At 42.2% G+C, this 22,326-nt stretch overlaps 2 protein-coding genes across 6 annotated transcripts in view; both read left to right on the top strand.

Annotated features, from left to right (window-relative positions):
* Positions 1 to 8,088, top strand: part of TFRC (transferrin receptor) — a 29,848-nt gene extending 21,760 nt beyond the window's left edge. For both annotated transcript variants that reach the window (XM_045851201.1, XM_045851202.1), the window contains exons 15-19: positions 547 to 605; positions 820 to 901; positions 2,954 to 3,175; positions 4,292 to 4,432; positions 5,017 to 8,088. In XM_045851201.1, the coding sequence (XP_045707157.1) occupies positions 547 to 605; positions 820 to 901; positions 2,954 to 3,175; positions 4,292 to 4,432; positions 5,017 to 5,259 (747 nt within the window). In that variant the 3' untranslated portion in view covers positions 5,260 to 8,088. The remainder of the gene's footprint in view (positions 1 to 546; positions 606 to 819; positions 902 to 2,953; positions 3,176 to 4,291; positions 4,433 to 5,016) is intronic.
* A 7,773-nt stretch (positions 8,089 to 15,861) lies between these two features.
* TNK2 (tyrosine kinase non receptor 2) overlaps positions 15,862 to 22,326 on the top strand; it is a 39,704-nt gene continuing 33,239 nt past the window's right edge. For 2 of the 4 annotated variants that reach the window (XM_045851042.1, XM_045851040.1), the window contains exons 1-2: positions 15,862 to 16,293; positions 16,416 to 16,520. The gene's annotated coding sequence lies outside the window, so the exon portion shown is untranslated. The remainder of the gene's footprint in view (positions 16,294 to 16,415; positions 16,521 to 22,326) is intronic. The other 2 variants (XM_045851039.1, XM_045851041.1) reach the window with 1 other exon arrangement.

The raw sequence follows: 22,326 nt of genomic DNA, 5'->3' as shown, positions 1-22,326 counted from the left end.
ATAAGGCAGTAGTGTGTTTGCAGGTTGGGCTGGCAGTAGTATAAGGTGTGCCAGAGGGAAGAAATCAGAAATGAGATAGGTACATCCTGAGGGCTGGTTAGGAGAGGGTTTTTTAAATTGTGGTTAACCCACCTTTAGAATATCATGTAGGAAAACATTTTTAGCTCATTTTTTTTAAGTAGTCTTTTTTATTTATTTTTAGAGAGGGAAGGGAGGAGAAAGAGAGAGAGAGAGAGAAACATCAATGTGCGGTTGCTGGGGGTCATGGCCTGCAACCCAGGCATGTACCTGACTGGGAATCGAACCTGCGACACTTTGGTTCACAGCCTGCCCTCAATCCACTGAGCTACGCCAGCCAGGGCTCATTTTTAGCTCATTTTAACTAAAGGAACTAACATGAGCTTAGTAGGAATAACTTCAGAAACGAGATTGTTTTGTCTTGAAACATTTTTTCCAAGGAGATACAATTTTAATATTATAAATGTATATAAAGACAAACATATTTTAGAAAGGTTCGTTTTAATAATAAATTAATTTATTTTACAGGTGAAACATCCAGTTACTGGGCTCTCTTTATATCGGGATAGCAACTGGATCAAAAAAGTGTAAGTTGAGAAAAGTAAATGAACAGTTAATAGAAAAACAATCATGCAGTAGCACTTGCTGTGTTAGGTAGAGATCTAAACAACCTTGCAGTGAGCTTACCTGTATCTAGAGAGATTCATTTAAAGATCTTATTTGGGGCTAGGAATAAAGTTGCATGGTAGCACCGTCTGGCCTCTTAAAAACTTTCTAAACATATTCTTGTTTTCCTTGCAGTAAGAAACTTTCTTTTGATAATGCTGCTTTCCCTTTCCTTGCGTATTCTGGAATCCCAGCAGTTTCCTTCTGTTTTTGTGAGGTAAGTCTGAAGAACTCTAAAGCGTTACCTTGGATCTTTCATCAATTTTGAGACCAAGTTTCCTAGGCCGCTTAAAATGTTTTCTAAGAAGTTATACACATGCAGTTACTGCCTGCTACCTTATGATCAGTCGTAACATAGAATTATTAGCTCAGCTTAATTATCATTTTATTTGCTAAAACTTCAACTAAGTAAGATCAGTTAGTAACAAGTCTGCCTTTAGACAGTGGAGGTATAGAACAATTTCACTGGACAATGCTGTTCTTGCTACCTTTTGAAATGTGGCTGCAGGTATTTCTTCTTAAAGCAAGGATTGCGGGTAAAAGAGCAAAAAACAAATAGTTGTAAGATTGTCATGGGACAGAACTTTGAATTGACCAAGTTGCAGGAAAACAAGATTGGGTTTGTACAAGAGCCAATTAGAAGGCACTGGAAGACAGGCAGAATAAACAGAATGATGAAGACCAGCTCTGTAGCAGGCACTTCTGAGGGTGAAGAGATTCTTGAGGTAGTAGAAGGGGTCAGGGTGGAAGCTGTTGACTTTGCCATCAAATTGTAATTGAAACCGAGGATCAGCTGCCTGCCCTAATGAAAGGCAAACTTGTGAGACAGGTGCTGGTAGTAAAGCAAAGAGGTTTATTCAGGAGTCGACACACCTGAGAAGATGGTGGGCTCATGCCTTCAGTACCATCTCAGCATCTCAGATGTCTTGGCTAGTTTATATCGGGGAACCGTGGAAGAGGGGAGCTAAGGGATTTCCGGCAATGAGCAGTTTCTCAGCTCTGTTCTTGGGAGGTTTCAGTGTTACCTCCTGCGAGCACCACCATGTAGTTTCATAGCTCGATCCACAGTTTCGCTGCTGATATCTGGGAACAGGACGTGCAGGCAGAGTTTCTGCTGGTTCTGATATGAGTTGCTGACGATTGCCCAGTTTCTTGTGGTCAGGGTCATTCCTTGGTTAAGCAGAAGCTGCAGCTGATGATGTATATGAGGAAACTTTTAATACATGAATCTTCCATGAGTTTGTTAGTACAGCCTATTCTGTAATGACCACCTGTTTAGTATATTATGTTTATTTCAATCACGGTTACAAAATTGTTGATCCAGTAGAGGCTGGGTCCTTCCTTACTACACTTCTTAGCCTGGCACGAGGCAGGCAGAGGTCTGAAGTGTGGGAGTGATGAAAGATCTGGATTTGGAGATTAATATAGGTAGAATTCCCTTGACCTGCCAGAGTAGCAGTATGAATTATATTGAAATAGCCTGTCATGTTGTCTCTTTAGTACATTAGGAAGAGCAATGTGTCATCACCTATGGTAGAGGAAATTTATGGATGATTCATGTTGACCTTCAGAAGCCATGGTTTTTGTTTTTGTTTTTGTTTTTCTAATAAATTTCTTAATGACATCTTAGATGTCAAAACCTACCAGTGTTGGTTTACAGGTAGAGATAATACAGAAATGTACAGTCTGAAAGTAAAGAATTGAGGTCAGACCAAAGGATTGTTACTATAGACAATAGTAGGGACTAGAGCTGAAGAAATAGTCAATAAAGTTGTTTAATGAAGGTGAAGTTCCTGTGAGCATCAAACATTCTTGTTTGAAAGGTAAAATTACATGAATGGATCAAGTGCTGCATGATTAAGAAAAAGGCAAATTTTAGTTTAAGAGTAGTAGTAACACTTTATATTGAAAGGACATTCCATCCATGCTCTCTTCTTTCCTCATTAAATGGGTCAGACTTCCCAGAGAGAAGATAACAAGGGTATAACTTGAAGGAATTTGGCTAGAAATCTGTTCTAGGTATCTGATGTAATAGAACAAGGACTCCATAGAACCTAGAAGGAAGTGTCATTCTTGGAGTAGGTTAAATTAAAAGAAAGCAGGAAAAGCGTTGTCTTCTGAAAGTAATGGCTAAGGGATAAAACTGGGGTTGGGAATATATTAGAAGCAAGGGAAGAATTGCAGTTATTACCTTGATGGTGTAACTGGAATGTGAGGCACCTACTCTTCTAACCCATCTGAGTGCTTCTAACCTCACTTTGTTTTCCAGGACGTGGATTATCCTTATTTAGGTACTACCCTGGATACCTATGAGGAACTGTATCGGAGAGTCCCTGAGTTGAACAAAATGGCACGCGGAGCAGCAGAAGTGGCTGGCCAGCTCATGATTAAACTTACCCATGATTTTGAATTGAACCTGAACTATGACATGTATAATGAGGAAATACTTGAATTTGTGAGAGATATGAACCAGTTTAGAACAGACATAAAGGTGAGTACTAATTAAAACCAGGTTTTTATTGCTGCAATATTAAAGCAGTTTGAAAAATGATGTTTAGCTGTTCCTGAGGAGGGACATGATTGGTAACCAAAATACATTTTAAAGTGAACTGAGGTATAATTTTGCTTAGAATCCATAACTCATTTGAAAAGAAAGTTGGGAGGCTATAGGTTCTGGATCTAGGATAGACCACAGCAAGTATTTCAGAATCTAGAATGATATTAAGTTTTCTATTGTTTATGTATCCCAAGCAACCCGTAAAGAGCTAGGACGCAGAGACTATAAAGATCTCAACCATGACTTTGAACCCATGAGTTCGGACATATATGCCTTTTGGAAATGACATGGACAGAGAGTGAACACAGCCAATAGTTACAATCCTATTTAGTGTTCATCCTGTGTAGTTTTGAAATGTGTGATAAAATTAAAAGTGGTTTCCAACTGATAACCAAATCTTAATTAGTATGGCTTCCTTGAAACAAATTGTAACTGATCAGAAACTTGTGCCTAACCAAATGGAAGTAACTAAATCTGGAGTTTGTTGACCCAAAATGCTTCTTGAAGTGTTCTCCCATAGAGAAATTGAACTGGAAATGATATACCACACAGGATTATATACTTCAACTAATAGATTATGTTACATTTTTTTAAAGATTTTGTTTATGTTTACAGAAGGGAAGGGAGGGAGAGAGAGGAGGAAAGAAACATGAACTGGTTGCTTCTTGTTGCCTGGCCTGCAAGCCAGGCATGTGCTCCAACCAGGAACCAAACCCATGACCTTCTAGTTCACAGTCTGGCACTCAGTCCACTGAGCCACACCAGCCAGGGTGCTTATGTTAAATTTTTTGATGAGGGTGGTTTTCTCATGAGATTAAGGGTGATTCTTATACTATATTTTGGGCTTAAATATGAGTATAGTTCTAATTATAGAGCTTGGAACCTCTGGTACAAGGTGCTGTTGTCTTGCTTTCTCTGGATCTTGCACTTGTCTGGGAGTTTCCCTTTTATCAGAATCTCAGTTGCTACACCTAAATTAAGAAAGGTATATAGAATAACATCCTTGAGATACAACACCTAACAGTAAATGGAATGTCTTTTTTGCTTTAGGAGATGGGTCTGAATCTACAGTGGCTATATTCTGCTCGTGGAGACTTCTTTCGTGCTACTTCTAGACTAACAACAGATTATAAGAATGCAGAGAGAACAAACAAATTTGTCATGAGGGAAATCAATGACCGTATCATGAGAGTAAGTAAACTTATAGGAAAGGAGGAAGTAAAATATGTTAATTTTTAGTTTATAAATCTTACATTTCTAAAAAATACAATAATAATTCTAGGAGCCTAAAATCCTTTGCTGCCTTAGAATTCACAGATTTTAACTCTTCTTATGATATCTAAAACCAACATCAAAATTGGAAATACAAGAGACATTTGACCTAGTATTAATTTTTTTAGCCTTTAAAAACATTTTAAAGAAGAGATCATTAATAATTTTTAGCTGTCATATTCTCTATTTCTATTGGTCTAATCCAGCCCATAACTGCTTTTATCTTAGTCTGCTTGGAAGAAGAAGATTCTGTTGTCGCAGAACCTTGCAAACCTTTCATATGTGTATGCTCACCAAAAAAAAAAAAAGTTCACTTTCGCAAAGGAATTGACATTTGGCTTTATACTTTTAACGTTAGAAGATTAGTAGCCTGGTTCTCAACATCCAGGGCAATTTTAACATTTGAAGTTGGAGAATGGTGGTTGTTTTACACTGTTAGGTCCTTTCCTCACAACATAAGTCAGAATAACACTGTAAGCTCTCTTGTATGTTTTGTTTTTTAGGTGGAATACCACTTCCTCTCACCCTATGTATCTCCAAGAGATTCTCCTTTCCGACATATCTTCTGGGGCTCTGGATCTCATACCCTGTCAGCTTTACTAGAGCACTTAAAGCTGCGTCGAAAAAATAACAGTGCTTTCAATGAAACACTGTTGAGAAACCAGTTGGCTTTAGCAACTTGGACAATTCAGGGAGCTGCAAATGCTCTCTCTGGTGACGTTTGGGACATTGACAATGAATTTTAAATGTGATACCCAAGAACTCAATGGTACCTGTGACTTGTGCTGGCTGTGCTAAATTTTCAGTAGGGCTACAAAACCTAATATTGTTAAAATTCTACCCAAATTATCTTGGTACTACTAGATGTCTTTAGGCAGCAACTTTTAATACAGGGTAGGTGCCTGCACTTCAAGTTAAAGTGAGTAACTATATTAAAATGTTCATGATAGAACATTTTCTCTAGAATTTTAAGTGCTTTGTAATGGCAACTGCTTCTTTCCTGTTACAGTTGTTAAAAAAAAAAATCAGATCCAGTTACGTGAACTGTTGCTCTAAATCCTAATGACATGAACTGGTATCATTTGAGTAGGAGGAGGAAGGTGATATCTGTTAAAGGTTAAAAGTGGTAGCTTAGTGTGATCCTCCATCTTCATTTGATGCTAGAAAGGAGATACCAGGTTGTGTGAGACCTTATCCTCCAAATGAGATAAATGCCTTCTTTAAGGATTTAGCTGGTTTCCACATCCCTGGATGAAACAGTTAACTTTCAGAAGAGATGGGACTTGTTTTCTTGCCATCAAGGTCTAAAATAGAGGTCCTTTCACTAGATAAAATAAGGTTCAGCTGTTTATCACAGAAGTAATGCCTTAATGTGTAACCTCAAGATCATCTATGAAAAAAGGAGACCAGGAGCCAAAGACCTAGTTTATATTCTTTTCCTCTGTCCCCTCTCCCATTAAGCCTTGTTTAGATTTTTTCCAAGATATTTTGAAAGAGAACCAGGTGTTTAATATCAAACTCAGTTTGTCAGACTTTAAAGAACACACTGCCAAATTTTGGTCAAAGTGTTAAGTTTTTGGAAAAGCTTTCTATCATTTTGGCTCTGAGATATTTATTGTTTATTTATCAGTGACAGAGTTCACTATAAATGGTGTTTTTTTTATAGAAGATAATTATCGGAAGCAGTGCCTTCCATAATTATGACAGTTATACTGTCGTCTTTTTTTTTTTTTTTTTTTAAATAAAAGCAGCATCTGCTAATAAAACCCAATAGATACTGGAAGTTTTGCATTATAATGGTCAATACTTGAGGGTTTTAGATCAGCCTCAAATAAAAATTTTAAAGCTATTAGAAAATAATTGAACTTAATTAGGATTGCTAATCAAGTTAGACTTCTGTTTAGCCAAGTAGATAAAAATGGTAGTTTTCCTAAATACAGTGATTTGTGACCAAGTTATGAATTAATGTCACTCAGGCTGTGGTAGTACTCACATGCAAAATTTAACAGCTCAGTTTATCCAAGGTGTAACTTTAGTTTTGCAAAATTTCCAGTACCTTTGTCACATACCTAATTCACATTATCGGGAGCAGTGTCTTCCATAATGTATAAAGAACAAGGTAGTTTTTGCCTACCACAGTGTCTATATCGGAGACAGTGATCTCCATATGTTACACTAAGGGTGTACATAATTATCGGGAACAGTGTTTCCCATAATTTTCTTCATGCAATGACATCTTCAAAGCTTGAAGATCGTTAGTATCTAACATGTATTTCTAGCTCCCTATAATTCTCTATCTTCTCATTTTATTTGCAGAAACATTTTTAAACATTTGGTGGGTAAATTCAACCACAGTAAAATAAAATTACTTCCTTCAGCATTCTTCTTCTTTTTTTTCTTTTTTTGTTTCAAAGGTTGTTTTTAAACCTAATGATTTAAATGTAAAGATTCAAGTTTGTTTTTAAACCTGATGTAGTGTTTTGTTACATTCGTGGTTTCTCTGGGTCTTCTGTTTAGTGGGGTAGTAGCATACATTTATAATGTTTGCTACTGACAAGTGAATATAACTTTATTCCCTATGTGCATGTTATCTCCTGTAGCCTTAGTTAATACAAGTTTGGATCCAGAACTGACCTTTTAGCTTAAATTAGGGGAAACTAGTATAGGATGTCTGGGGGGGTGGGGAGTGAGGGGTGTGGGCAGTTGAAGCTTGCAAAAGGATTTTTGGTTGTGTCTACCTATCTACCTACTATTAACTTATGGTGACCATAAGTTAAGTGGAGATGTGAACAAATAAGTTTGAGGCTACATGAGGAAAGACTTGGTTTTCTATTTAACCTAGTAATCAGCTGTTTGTTGTAGGGCAGTTCAATACTGTGTCACCTAAGAAAACGCCCATAGGGTCTCTTAAGGTTCTTTAAACTTAGTGTCACTTGCCTAAGTTAAAACAGGTCTAGATTATTACCGCCTCACTGAATTGTTTCACTACTCAGTCTGTTTAGTCTTCACAGTGTTTTATCTTGTTCAATATTAGTGTTGCTAAGTAAAAAGGTCAGAGCTGGGGTTCCTGGTTTGAGTATTATCCTTTATCATACTTTAATAAAAGCTCAGTGACTTCAAGGCATAACATGAATAATGGGCATACATTTTACAGCAGTAAGTCTCTTCAAAAAACTCTTCTGTGGTTAAGGTTGAGGTATTTCCAATCAAACAAGCCAGTAAGTAGTAAGAGGCTTCATATTCCTGAATGAAAAATATATGTATGACTATGTATATCTGCTGGGTTTCATTTTTTTCTGGATGTAGAAATCATGTGCATTTTGAACGTAAAGGATAAAATGAGTGAGGTCTGTCATGACTCCCTATTCTAGAACGTGCACAATCTTTACTGTGTTTCCTCTTTGAATATTCTTGAAATTTTAACTGGCTAAAGATGACGTATTAATTGAACATCTTAACCTACTGCTCAGCTTTATCTTTGTAAATAAGTGATATGCCCTTAGAATTGTATACAAGCTGGTATGTGCAACAATGTGGATATTCTTATCTGATTTAATAAAATGCTTGAACACTGAGCTGTCAAATTTTTTTAAATAGATTTTTTTAGAGCAGTTTTAGGTTTACAGCAAAATGGAGCAGAAAGTACAGAGAATTCCCATGTACTCCCTGACTGTGCAACACACCCCTTAGCTTACCGCACTATCAACATCTCCCACCAGAGGAGGACATTTGTTACAATCAGCGAGCCTACAGTGACACATCCTTATCACCCCAAAACTATAGTTAACATTAAGATTCACTCTTGGCGTCGTACATTCCATGGGTTTGGACAAATGTATAATAACATGCATTCACCAATACAGTGCAGTACAGAATAGTTTCACTGTCCTGAAAATCCTCTGCTCTGTCCCTTAGTCCTCCCTCCCTCTTAAGCCCTGGTCAGACACTGATCTTTTCACTGTCTACATAGTTTCGCCTTTTTCCAGAGTGTCATTAGTTGGAATTATACAGTATGTAGGCTTTTCAGATGGGCTTCTTTCACAGTAATATGTAGGAGTATTCAAGGTCCCTCCATGTCTTTTCATGGCTTGCTAGTTTTTTAGTGCTGAATAAAATTCATCATCTGGATGTAACATAGTTTACTTATCCATTCACCTATTGAAGGACATCTTTGCTTCCAAGTTTTGGCAATTATGAATAAAACTGCTATATACAGCCCTGGTTGGTATGGCTCAGTGAATTGAGTACCAGCCTGCAAACCAAAGGGTCCCTGGTTCAATTCCCAGTCAGGGCACATCCCTGGGTTGCAGGCTAGGTCCCCAGTAGAGAGTGCATGAGAGGCAACCACACATTGATGTTTTTTTTTTCCCTCTCTCCCTCCCTTCCCCCTTCTCTAAAAATAAATAAAATCTTAAAATGTAAAAAAATTTTAAAACCTGCTATAAACATAACATGTACAGGTTTTTTGTTTGTTTTTTAACCCTCACCTGAGGAATGTACAGGTTTTTATGTAGGCATAGATTTTCAGTTCATGTGGGTAAATACCAAGGAGTGCAGTTTCTGGACCATCATGAAGGGGGGACTCAAAAAAACAAAAATTATCTTCTGGAGGGCAGGTCCCTTGTAAAACAGGCTTCCCCTGCTAGGTTCTAAGAACCCCTCTGTATCAGTGTGCCAGCTCACATTGTTGTGGGGGGCTATGTTCAGCTTTGGTGAATGTTTATGAAGACTTTCGGTGCCTTTGCCCATTTCATGATGGGTGTTTTATGAGCACACCTGCCTACACCACACTGAGTGCTCAGTAGTTTTTGACCCAAAATGGCATGACTGCTGTGCCCCACCGTCCCTATTTACCTGATCTCTCCCTGAGTGACCTTCTTTTTTCTCCCAGTGCCCCCATGAAAAAAGTCCTCAAAGGGAAATATTTTTCCAGTGTGGAATAGGTGAAACAAAAAACAGTAGAAGAACCAAGGCATCAAAATTGACGAGTTCAAAAACTGTTTTGAGCAGTGGAAAAAAGTCTCGATAGTGTATTGCATCAAATGGAGAGTATTTTGAAGGTGACTGAAGTTTAAACATGTAAGGATAAGTACACAGTTTTTTTTTAAGATTTTATTTATTTTTTTTTTAGAGAGGGAAGGGAGGAGAAAGAGAGAGAAACATCAATGTGCGGTTGCTGGGAGTCATGGCCTGCAACCCAGGCATGTACCCTGACTAGGAATCGAACCTGCACTGCTTTGGTTCGCAGCCCGCGCTCAATCCACTGAGCTACACCAGCCAGGGCAAGTACACAATTTTTTATAAATTCTGGTTTTGGGGGGGGTCCCCCTTGCATGCTTTACCAGCATGTTTAGTTTTGTAAAAAACTTGCTAAACTCTTCCAAAGTTCCAAAGTGGTTGTGCCATTTTGCATTCCCACCAGCAATGAAAGTTCCTTTTGCCCTGTATCCTTTCCAGCATTTGGTGGTGTCAGTGATTTGGATTTTGACTGTTCTAATAGCTTTGTAGTAGTATCTCATTTTAATTTACATTTCCCTGATATAATGTTGAGCATCATTTCATATCCTTGTTTACGAAGTACATGTGTATATCTTTGGTGAGGTGTCCAGCTCTTTTGCCCCCTTTTTAATTGGGTTACTTCTTTCATGCATTGTGCCTTTGGTGTTTTATCTTAAAAAGTTATTGCTCAACCCAGCATGACCTAGATTTTCTAAGTTATCTTGTAGGAGTTTCATTGGTGTGCCCTTTACATTTGAGTCTTTGAACCATTTTGAGTTAGTATATGGTCTGTGTGTAGATTTCTATTTTGCATGTGGGTATCCAACTGGCCATTGGTTTTTATTAAAAACAGTAGGACTGTCCCAAAAATATGTGAGCTACCTATGTAAAATCAATAAAGACATATCCTTGGATGAGGATTTAAAAAATAAAAGCAGGAGAATTTAAACAAAAAAGAATAGCAGGGAAGTACAAAAGTGAAAAAAATACCTCACTGTTTAATGGTAAGCTTTGACTGCTACTCATTTCTAAAGTTAATACAGTGAGTTCCAGGGGAAGCCTGATTTCGTGGACGAATAGTAGGTGAATAAAAGCAGCCAGTCCTTCATAGGTTTAGTCTTGTCTTTCCCACTACATTTTATTGATTATGCATATGCAATGCATAATCATGTCTTAGATGGTTGTGCCTCACTCTGGACATTGGTCACCAACTTCAACTCTAGGTGTCCTCCAGGGGGCGTCAGGACCCAGGACTATGGAGTTCTTTTCCAAATAGCACGTGCTGATTCAGGGTTAGTAATCTCTTGGCCCAGTTGGCCCTTTCTCTCTAGCTGGGCGGAGGGGGCATACACGTGGGAGCAATTGGCAGTGCCTCCTCCCATTACCCTAGTAAGGTTTTGAAACAATTGCTTGGGGGCATGTGGACCTGGTCTCCCTAAGCAGCTCGGGGGAGTTCTGACTTGTTGGATAGGGTGAAGGCACAATCTGTTCTTGGTCCCGGGAGGACATGTCCTGGGTTAGCAAATAGCCCTGTGCCTAAGAATTCCTTCAGATATCCCTCCTGTCTCTTCACTCAGAGGCAAATGGTTCCTTCCTAAGAAATCTTTTGCCCTTCATCAAATCAGATTGTCTGCTCATATACCAGTGCTGATCCCACACCTCACTTTTCTCCCATCTCAGCTCTGGCATTTTCTACATGTTGGGGGACACTAGGGAATCAAGCACCCGCCATTTCTGATTGCACATTGGAATCACCTGGGGAGCTTTTACAACCCAAGGATGCTAAGTCCCACCCCAGAGATTCCAATTTAGTTGTTCTGGGGTGGGGCATAGGGCATCAGTGATTTTGAAAGCTTCCCATGTGATTCTTCTGTGCAGCACTACTGAGAATCTCTGGGTCCAAAGCCTTGCTACCTACAAGGTAGATAAGAAATTCAGAAATCTCAGCATCCCCTTTCCAACTCACTGAATCAGAATCTGAATTTCAACAAGATCTTCCTGTCATTCAGTCACACACTGAAGTCTGAGAAGCATGGATCTCAGCATATCGTTCTGCCTCACCCATGCTTGTTGCCCTGGCCTGCATCACAGCCTCCACAAGTTCTCAAGCTGGGGCAGTGGCTTGCAGAAGTTTTTGACTGTGACCTACAGAAAGAAATAGATTGCATATCAAGACATAGCATGCACAATGAAACAAAATGTCGCAATACCTTTACTCCCTGTGATGCACTCTCATTCATTCAATAGATATTGTTGGCACCTACTTTGTGCTAGGCATTGTTCTAGTGCCTCTGCCAGTCTGTTCTCAGACAAAAATCCCCATCTTTGTGAAGTTTACATTCTGTATGGGGGGGGGGTGTGGTTAGAAAGTTAAAAATCATTAATATGAAGCTATGGGGGTTCAGAACTGACCACCCCAAGATGTGCCTTCATTATACGCAGATTATTTTGAACTAAAGGCAATTTTAGTTTCAGCCTCGAGAAACTCCAGCAGGGCAAACTTCCTTTTACTAAAAAGTCTGTTGTTCTTGTCCTGCAATGACCCTTTGAAGTCCCTAAGGTACGTTACTTCATCCCTAGCTTGGGATGTCCTATATACATCAACCCCCCTTCTGTTTCTGAACCTCTCCTGCACATGGGGACTCTGACTCTCATGTATATAGGGTTCCCATACGTATGTATGCATTAAATTTGGTTATTTTCTCTTGCTCATCTGTCTCATGTCTGTTTGATTATTAGAGCAGCCAAAAGAACCTTGGGGGTAGAGGAAAGTTTGTTCCTCCCCAACACAGGGCATGTCAGAAGATTAATATAATAAAATCTAGGGAGGTGGGGGACTTTCCGATGCTGGTTCTGTTTCTTGATTTGGGTGCTGGATATACACACTTTGTAAAATTTGCATATTTTTGCACTTCTCTGGATGTATGTTATACTTCAATAAAAAGTTCAAAAAATATAGTCTGATATTTTCTACTCTATTGTCCTCTTTCATTAAAAAATAAGCCAGTCAAAGCTCACTAAATTAAGTTCCCCTCCTATTAATATGTTGCAATAGTCGTTTAAAAAATACAGTTCTATTTTAGAAGACAAAACAGAACAAAAATACCTTCAGCTCAAGCACTCAGCAGCATCCACCATTCTTGGCTAAGCACCTGCCTCAAATATGAGTCAGGCTGCAGTCACCACCCTAAGTTGCCTTCCCTGCCTTCCCTGCAGTGCAACCATCTCACAGTGGAGATTCTTAAGGGCACCATCATAAGCCTCTGCTTAGGACTAGATCCGACAAGCCCTTCTCCCTGCAGAGTCATGCTGCTGTGGGCAGCTCTCCTTAAATTCCAAATCTGGGAGGAGACTGGCACAGGCACGTTAGAGGTTTGGAGTTATTCCTACAGCCACCTCCTGAATCTTGTGAGTTATGCTTCTAGACTGTCATTTGCTCCGTTATGTTGAAAGCTTCCTGAGGGCTGGTACTGGAGTCACAGAACAGTGCAGAGAAAAAAACAGCCTCAGCGGTATCTCCCAGCAAAGCTCCAGTGATCAGTATGGTGGTTGGTGGGGACAGTCCAGGAGCTGAGACTAGGCCGGATGGGGAAACAGCAGAAGGCCTCTTTTCTGTGAGACTAAAGCTCAAGATAACTCTACACTTAGGATGCATTTGGCTCTTGAGAGTAACAGGAGGAGGAGTGGGAGAATGGGGAGCTGGGTTCCTCTAGTGAATCACCTATCAGGACTGACCAGAAAGCACATACTTTGATCTCTTGCTTCGTTTGATTTGGAGCTTGATTCACCTGCAGAGAAGCTTGCTCCAAATCAGTTGTTTGCATCTTTGGACCCCTAAAAATCTAGTTAGAACTAATGCTTCCCAAAGTGAGGCTCCTGGGTTTGGTGTTGCTTTGTTGTGTCTTAGTGGTTCAGAACAGACTTTGGAGTCAGAAAACTGGATTTGAATCCTGGTGTCACTAGAATCAGCTGAATAACCCTGAGCAAGTTACTTACCCATGTAGAGTCTCAGTTTTGCCATTTGTAAAATGGGGATGATAATGTATACCTCTTTGGGCTGTGGTAGGAGTTGGATGTGCATAAATGCCAAGTGCAGGGCCTTACCCATAGGAAGGTTCCCAAAACCTTAGCAAGTGTCATTACTGAGGTAGCGTGAGGGAGGTTGGGGAGAGGACCCCTCAGATTCCTTCCCCCTGACTTTTTCCCTGAGGTTAGGCAACAAGGGAAAAGACCTTAGCCTGACTGCCCACCGGTGGGGTCAGGAGTCCTTCCTATCCTAAACCCTCTACTGCCCCAGGGGGGTACATTCACCTCCTGCTCAGCAGCCCTGGCTCCATGGGAAAGGGCAGCTGTTATATACATACACTGCTATGAAATGATTTAGTAGAAAGTTACTCTGCCCACCTCACAGGATTAGAGAAGCAATCAGCCAAATCCATCCAGTCCAGCCCCGCCCCCTTCCCCATAGGTGTCTGAAACACCTGGCCTTCTCTTTGCCTTACTGTTATCTAGCCAGTGGGAGTGTAGAAAGAGCCATCCTTACACACTTCTTTGATGCCTGATTTTGGAGACAGCGAGTAGCAGGGCCAACGGGCTCTACGCCTCTGGATTCTAAACTCATCCCAAGGCTGTCTCCAGAGTGCAGGCTGCATTATCACTGGGAGGAGCTCTAAGTTTTCTCCTCTGGAGGGGTACAGGGAGAAGAGGGTCCAAGAGGGAGTAGTGTAGGAGGGAAGAAGGTCCCCCCCCCCCCGCGCTTTTTGGCCTGGGGCTCGTTCTGCCTGTATTCGAAGCAGGAAGGAAGGGTCTCTGGCCTAGGCTGAGAGAGCTCTCCCTTGTTGAAGTACACATGAATACCCTTTAGGAAAGGGTGAGGTGGGCCCAGGTTTAGTACTAAAATCCCTCTCTGCAGTCAAACATTCACTAGTGACCTTGTAAATCTTGTAATCCAACCTCTTTTTAAGGATTTTATTTACTTTTAGACAGAAGGGAAGGAAGGGAGAGAAACATCTATCTGTTGCTGTTCATACCCCTCGAACTCGGGACCCGGCGTGCAACCCGGGCAAGTGTCCTAACCCGGAATGAAGCTGGATCGCAGGCTGGCGCTCAATCCACTGAACAACCTCCTCATTTTACAAACGAAGCAAACTTAGCCAGGTGGAAGTGACTTTTTACACTGTCCCATGGTAAGTCAGCACAGCTGAACTGCTACTTAGAATGCAAGACTCGTATTTCAGTGCTCCGCTACTGGGTGTGGTTGACTACACCTTCTCAGTGTGGACGCCCTACCTTAGGCTGCACCTCCCTTTCCTTTTTTGGCATCACAGGAAGGCGCCAGCAAAGCCTGAAGGAGGAGGCTGAGGTGAAATGAAATAGGGGAAGTCGTAGGGGGACCAAAAAGAGATCAGAGGGAGGAGTGAGCGGGACGGGGCCCTTTAAGAGGGCGGGCTGGCCCCGCCTCCCCGCCCCCTTTCCGGCAGCGCAGGCGCAGGTGGGCTCCAGGAACTCAGGCGGGAGGGCTGGCGCTCCAGGCTTGCTGGCCGGCGCGCGGGGCCGCAGCACCTGCGGGGGCCGGCGTAGGGCGCGGCGCCCATTGGGCGGACGTCGACGCCGGAGGAGAGGGTGGGGAGGCGTGCGGGGGAAGTTGGGTGGGTCAGGGAGTCGGAGGGACGTGACCCCGCAGCCCTCTTCCCGGGGGAGGGGAGCGGTCGGAGCCGGGCGGGGGGCGGTGTGAGCGAGCGCCGAGGGCAGCACCATCTGGAGAGGCGGGACCGCGCGGCCTCTGGGGGGCAAGCGGGTGCGCTGGGCTGTGTGGGCGGGGGACCCCCAGCGGTTCGCCGAGGAGGAGCGGGGCGGGTTTAGCCCCGCGCTGCCGGAGCAGCAGCCTCACCGGGTCGGGGTTCTCAGCTGGGGCCCGCAGCATCTCCGCGGGCTGAAGCTCGGCGTGGAGGAGCAGGGGGGCGTGGGTCCGGCAGTTCAGGAGGAGGGCGGGGTGGGCCCGGGGGTGCAGGAGCGGGGCGGCCGCGGCCGAGAGCCCAGCCTGGGGGTGGTGTGGGGGACGCCGGACGGCGCGGACTGGAGGCGCTTGCCGCTGTGGACGGGCTCGGGGAGCTGGCCTGTGGTGCAGGAGGAGGGGCTGGGGGCCCGCAAGCAGCACCAGGAGAAGGGAAGCAGCCTCGCAGTGCAGGAGCGTGGGGAGGTCCGCGCCGGGGTGCAGGAACGGGGGGAGGGGAGCCCACGCCGGCTGCTGCAGCAGTTCGAATTCGGGGAGCGCGGGAAGGGCCTCGAAAGTTCCGGGGAGCAGGGAGGGCAGTACTGGGAAAGCTGCAGGCACCTCAGACGGGAGGCGGTGGTTCTAGGAGAGGCCCCGGCTCGCCGAGGGAGACTCGAGCTGGTCGGGAGGGCACGGCCTGTCGGGCCCCAGGGTCCCGAGGGGGAGGGGCGCCTGGGGGTGCAGGAAGCAAATTGGCTGCCCGGGGTGCAGGAGGGACAGGTGGTGCGGGCTGTCCAGGAAACATTCCTAGACGAGAAGGGGTCCCAGGAGGGAGAGAGACCCCTTGAGGGGCACAGGATCCGGAGGCGCCGGCGGCGGAGGAGGTGGTAACCCCACAGGCTGGCAGCCCAGCACCAGGATCCCTCCAGGGCTGAAGCGAACGCAAGATGTTGGGGTTTGGAGAGTGGGGAGCAGAAGAGCACTGACAGCGGCTGTGTCCTGCTGGATCCTCTTCTGCCACCCCAGCCTGGACATAATCGAAGCTGTGTCTGCAGAAAGACAGCAGAAGGTAGGGAAGTCCATTTCTGCTCTCATCTGGAATTGGTGTGTTGGAAGCAGGGTTAGGGGTGCAGTTATCTGACGTGCGGGTGCTCTCCAAACTGCCCTTTTTCACTCTTGTGTTTAAACCAGGGGAGGAAGGAAGCGGTGCCGTTTTCAACAGCGAAGCGAGACTTCCCCCAGTGCTGTATATGCCAACTAGAGTGATGGGGCATTTCCTTAGAGTCTAGACTGGAGGTGAGATTGGGTGGCTGCCAGGCCTGAGCAGAAGGACGAGAGGGGTAGCCCCAGGCCGAGGTTGTAGAGGAGGTAGTCATCCCTGTACCTGTGGAGACAGGGGTGTCTTTTTGCCATAGCTGGGGTGGTGCAATCAGCATAGGTGGTTGTCTCCATTCCAAAGAGGGAAGGGGGCAACATTGTGTTAACAAAGCCTTATCTTGCAACCTTGTTGCTCACGTGAGCTGAGGCAGCCAGTGACTTGGGCACAAGCCTGACCTGCTCCTGTCACACCTTCTTGTCACAGCTGATTAATATTGAGGGCTCAGAGCCAAGGATGAATAGTGGGCAGAATGATAGAGAGCTCCTGGGTAGGTTTTCTGTCTCTGGTCTGTCAGGACCCTGGCCTGAAAGGGGTGGGAGAGGACAGGGTATCTACACCATTGGACTGTGGGCATCCTTTTTGGGCCAGACCTCAGCTTCACCCTGTGGAGGTGGACAGATGGGCAGCACTGGGCATCGTGGGTTCTGTACCCATGGGTCCTCCTGGGTCTGCTCACCTCTTAATCTGGTACTGTCTGGTTATTGCTTCCCTAGTCCTTGGGGCCAGAGTGGGGAGTGGGGACAGCTTGCAGAATTGCTGCCTGCCTCGGGGCCTTACTGGGACCCATCTCTGTGCTATCCCAAGGTGTGGCTCAAAGTCACATGGCCCCCTGAACCCTGTCTGAAGCAGATAGGGTGGAGATAGTTGGAACCAGAGGAGTAGTGGTGGTTCCCTAGGCAGACAGCTGCTGGGACTGGGCTGGAGGAGCCGGTTCGCCTACCCCTGAGTCAAACCCAAACCTGTCTGTCAGCTTCATTCCCCACCTGCCTGTCTCACTGCCATCCCAAACATTCATACACCTGAAGTTCACGTGCTGTGTCCATTGTGCCTAGCTTTTCTGGGATAGCCAGACTGGTTCTGTCTCTGGCTTCAGTGCAGAAAAATTGTCTGTTCTAAACATGTACACACAAGCACACACCTTTACCCTATTTCATGTTGACATTTTTCAATTTGTTGGTTGCTGAAGATGAGGAGAAAGACTGCCAAATCTGGGTTTAGATTACTTATTAGCTATGTAACTCCTGGGGCAAGGTAACATCTCTGGGCTTCAGTTTCCTTGTTTGTGTCGTGGGCCATGCCTTTCCCTACTGTGTCCTGAGTGCAGAGGGCTCAGACCAGTCTGGTGCCCACCTCCCCAGGAGCCCTCTCTGGCAGGTTTTGGGGAAGAGGGGCCAGTGCTCCCAGATGTCTTACTTTGGCTCCTAAGCCCACAATTACCCCCCTGCCTTATGCTTTATTCTGGAACATGAAGTGCTTTTTTGTTTGTTTTTAGTAATAGTTTTATAGAGGTATAATGACATTTGGTAAATGGAACATACTTAAAACATAATTTAATATTTTAAGGATTTTATTTATTTACTTTTAGAAAGAGAGGGAGGGAGGGAGAGAAATAGCAGTGTGCGAGAGACATGTGGATCCGTTCGTTGCCTCTTGCACACCCCCAACCAGGGACCTGGCCCAGAACCCAGGCATGTGCCCTGACCTGACCAGGAATCGACCCGGTGACGTTTTGGCTCATAGGGCAGCACTCAATCCACTGAACCACACCAACCAAGGCTAATGTTTTAATATATGTCTCTACCCATGAAACTACCACCACAATCAAGATAATGAACATACTCATTATTCCCAAACCTCCAAAAGTTTTTTGGGGCCCCTCTCCAATCCCTTCATTTTACCCCACTTTTGCCATCACTGCTTCTCCAGGTAACAGACTGGTTTGCTTTCTGTCACCATATTAGTTCATAGTACCTAGAATTTTATGTACATGGAACCACATAGTATGTGCTCTTTTCTTCTGCTCGGCTTTTTTCACTCACCATAATTATTTTGAGATTCATTCATGTTGTTGCAGGTATTAGTAGCTTGTTGCTTTTTATTGCTGAATAGTATTCCATTGTGTTTATATACCGCTGTCTGTTTATTCATTCACCTTTTGATGGGTTGTTTTCAGTTTTTGGTTACTACAAATAAAACTATGGACATTTGTTGAAGTCTTTGTATGGACAACTGCTTTTTATTTCTCTTGGATAAATCCTTAGGACTGGAATGGTCGGATCATATGGTAGCTGTACATTTAACTTAAGAAACTCCCAGACTGTTTTCCATTTTATGTACTCGCCTATTGTGTGTGAAAGTTCTAGTTTGTCCACTTCTTTGTCAACACTTATTGTAATTAGTCCCTTTAATTTGAGACATTCTAATATTTATATGTATGTATGTGTGCATTGTACTTTTAATGTCATGTTGAAGAAATCTTTGCCTAACCCAAAGCACTGTGGTTTTCTTCTAAAAGTTTGATAGTTATGGGTTTTACATTTAGTTCTCCCATCCGTTTGGGGTTAATTCTTGTATATGGTACAAATTATGAGTTGAAGTTGAGTTTTTTAATGCAGAGATTCAAGTTGTTTGAGCACCAGTTGTTGCAAAGACTTGTCTCTCTATGGAATTGCCTTTACACCTTTGTGAAAAGTCAGTTGTCTAATTATGTGTAGATCTAATTCTGGACTTTGTTTTGTTCCATTGGTGTATTTATCTTTTTTTCATCACATTATCTTGATCACTATAGCTTTGTAGTAAGTCTTGAAATCAGGGTAAGATCTTGAACTTTGTTCTTACTTTTCAAAATTGCTTCAGTTATTCTAGGTTCTTTGCTTTCCATATGCATTTTAGAATCAATTTATTAATTTCTACAAAAAAAAAAAACCCTGCTGGTATTTTGATTGGGATTGCATTGAATCTATAGATCAGTTAGGGGAGAACTGGCATCTTAGCAGCATTGAACCTTCTGACCCATGAACAATGTAGATCTCTGTATTTATTTAGATTTTTAAGAATTTCACTAATGGTTTATAGTTTACAGTATATAGATCTTTCACGTCTGTTGTTGGATATATCCTTAAGCATTCACATATTTTTTTCAGTGCTATTGTAAAGGGTATTTTTATGGTATTTGTTTTTTATTTTTTTTAATTGATTTTATTTATTTTTAGAGAGGGGAGAAGGGAGGGAGAAAGAAAGGGAGAGAAACATCAGTGTGTGGTTGCCTCTCACATGCCCCCAGCTCGTGACCTGGCCTGCAACCCAGGCATGTGACTGGGAATTGAACCTGTGACCTTTCACTTCACAGGCAAGCATTCAATCCACTGAGCCACACCACCAGGGCTGTTTCTTTTTTAATTTTTAAAAATTCTATTTATCTTAATTGTGGTGAAATATACATAACATAAAATTTACTATTTTAACCATCTTTAAGTGTATAGTTCAGTATTGTTAGGCACGTTCATATTGTTGTACAGTCATCATCACCATTCATTTTCAGAACTTTCATCTTGCGAAACTAGAACTCTGTACCTATTAAACAGTAACTCCCCATTCCTTCTTCCATCCCAGCCCCTGGCAGCCAACAGTCTACTTCCTGTCTGTGTGAATTTGACTACTCTGAATGTCTCATAGATGTAAAATCATACAGTACTTATTCTTTTTGTCACTTCTTTTCTCTTACCATGATGTGTTCAGGCTTCATCCGTATTGTAGCATGTGCCAGAATTTCCTTCTTTTTAAGGTTGAATAATACATTGTATTAATGTGCTTCAGTGATGCTGCTGTAAGGTGGTAGTGTTAAGGTGGTAGTGTTACTTTTTAAAATTTCAGTTTCCAGCTGTTTGTTGCTAGTATATATAAATACAATTGATTTTTGTACAGGGAGTGAGCCCCCCCCAAAACTGGAATTCTGGAGGGTGGGCCCCTTGTAGTACAGCCTACTCCTGAGTGTTCTAGGAGCCCATCTATATCAGTCTACCAGCTCGCATTGTTGACAGAGGCTCTGTTTGGCGTCAGTGGAATTTTTTTGAAGACTCAACACCTTTGCCCATTTCATGATGGATGGTTTACCAGCGCACCTGCCTATACCACATTGTGTATTCAGCAACTTTTGACCCAAAATGGCATGACCCCTGTGCCCCACTCTCCCTATTCACTTGATATCGCCCCAAGTGACCTTTTTTGTTTGTTTGTTTGTTTGTTTCCCCTGATGAAAAAAGTCCTGAAAGGGAAATGTGTTGCGGAAGAGGTGAAACAAAAAACAGCAGGAGCACTAAAAGGCATCCAAATCAATGAGTTCAGAAACTGTTTTGAGTAGTGGGAAAAAAGTGTTGATAGGTGTGTTGCATCAAGTGGAGAGTACTTTGAAAGCAACTGAAGTTTAAACATGTAAGAATAAATACAGTTTTTTAATAAATAAATTCCAGGGTTTTTTTTTTCCTGGAATTTCCTCCAGGATATTGCATATCAACAATATTGTATACTGCCCCTCCTTGTATATTTACACTGAATTCTGCCACCTTGCTAAACTGCCTTATTCTTACAGCTTTTTTGTAGCTTCCATTGAATTTTATACATAGACTGTCATGTCATCTGCTAATACAGATAGTTTTACTTCTTCCTTTCTGATCTTTATGCTTGTTATTTCTTTTTCTTGCCTGATTGCATGGTCTATATTCTCTGATGTAATGTTGAACAGAACATTAGATTCCTTGTTTCTGATTTTCAGGGGAAAGCGTATAGTCTTTCACTATTATGCATCATGTCAGCTGTCATTTTTTCATATATGAGCTTGATTAGGTGACAAAGCTCCCTTCTATTCCTACTCATCTGAGATTTTTAATAGGAATGGATGTTGGATTTTGTCAAATGCTTTTTTGTTTATCAAAATCATAAAATTTTGCTTTATTTTTTTAATACGTTGAATTACATTGATTTTTAAATGTTAAAGCAACCTCACATTCCTGAGACAAACTCCACTTGGTCATGATGTATTATCATATATATGTTATATATGTGTGTGTGTATATATATAATATTTGAATTCTGTTAGCTAAAGAATTTGTTAAGAATATTTGCATCTATGTTTATGAGGATAGTTTTCTTTTTTTTGGTAATGTCTACAAGATTTATAATATATATCTTTGTTATCAATAGTCTGCCTCCAAGTGATATTAGTATAAGAGCCTTAAATTATGAGTAGTATATTTTTATTTCTCTCCTCCCTTTGTGCCATTATTGTCAAAAATTATACATGTTGTAAATGCCATACTACACTGGTATTATTTTTGTTTAAAAAGTTAATTTATCTTTTAAAGTAATTTAAATAATAAGAAAATTGTCTTGACTGTTACTCATGTAGTTGCTATTTCCAGTGCTGCTCATTTCTTTGCAATGATCCATATTTCTATATGGTATTATTTTCCTTCTGTCTGAAGGACTTTAACATTTATTATAGTGTAGGTCTGTCAGCTGATAATTAATTCTTTCAGCTTTTATATGTTTAAAAAGTTTATTTAGCCTTTATTTTGAAAAGATATTTTCACTTTCTGATCTGCCATCTGCACTGGAACCAATGCCAAGATGCAGATTTTCATGAAAACATTTACAGGGAGGACCAGCACTCTCAAGGCTTAACCCTTGTATATGATAGGAAATGTCAAGGCCAAGATCAAGGATAAGGAAGGAATTCCTCCTGATCAGCAAAGACTGGTCTTTGCTAGCAGGCAACTGGAAGATGGATGTACTTTGTCTGCCTACAACATTCCAAAGGAGTCCACTCCTCATCTTGTGTTGAGACTTGGTGGTTGTACTAAGAAAAGGAAGAGAAAGTCTTAAACACCGCTGCCTAGAAGAATAAGCTTAAGAGAAAAAAGGTTAAGCTGGCTGTCCTGAAATACT

This window comes from Phyllostomus hastatus, unplaced genomic scaffold (genome assembly GCF_019186645.2).
Source record: "Phyllostomus hastatus isolate PE091 unplaced genomic scaffold, TTU_PhHast_1.1 phas_contig_86, whole genome shotgun sequence".
Classification (NCBI taxonomy): domain Eukaryota; kingdom Metazoa; phylum Chordata; class Mammalia; order Chiroptera; family Phyllostomidae; genus Phyllostomus; species Phyllostomus hastatus.
The sequence above is the reverse complement of the archived record's forward strand: the minus strand, read 5'-3'. Positions and strand labels throughout refer to the sequence as shown.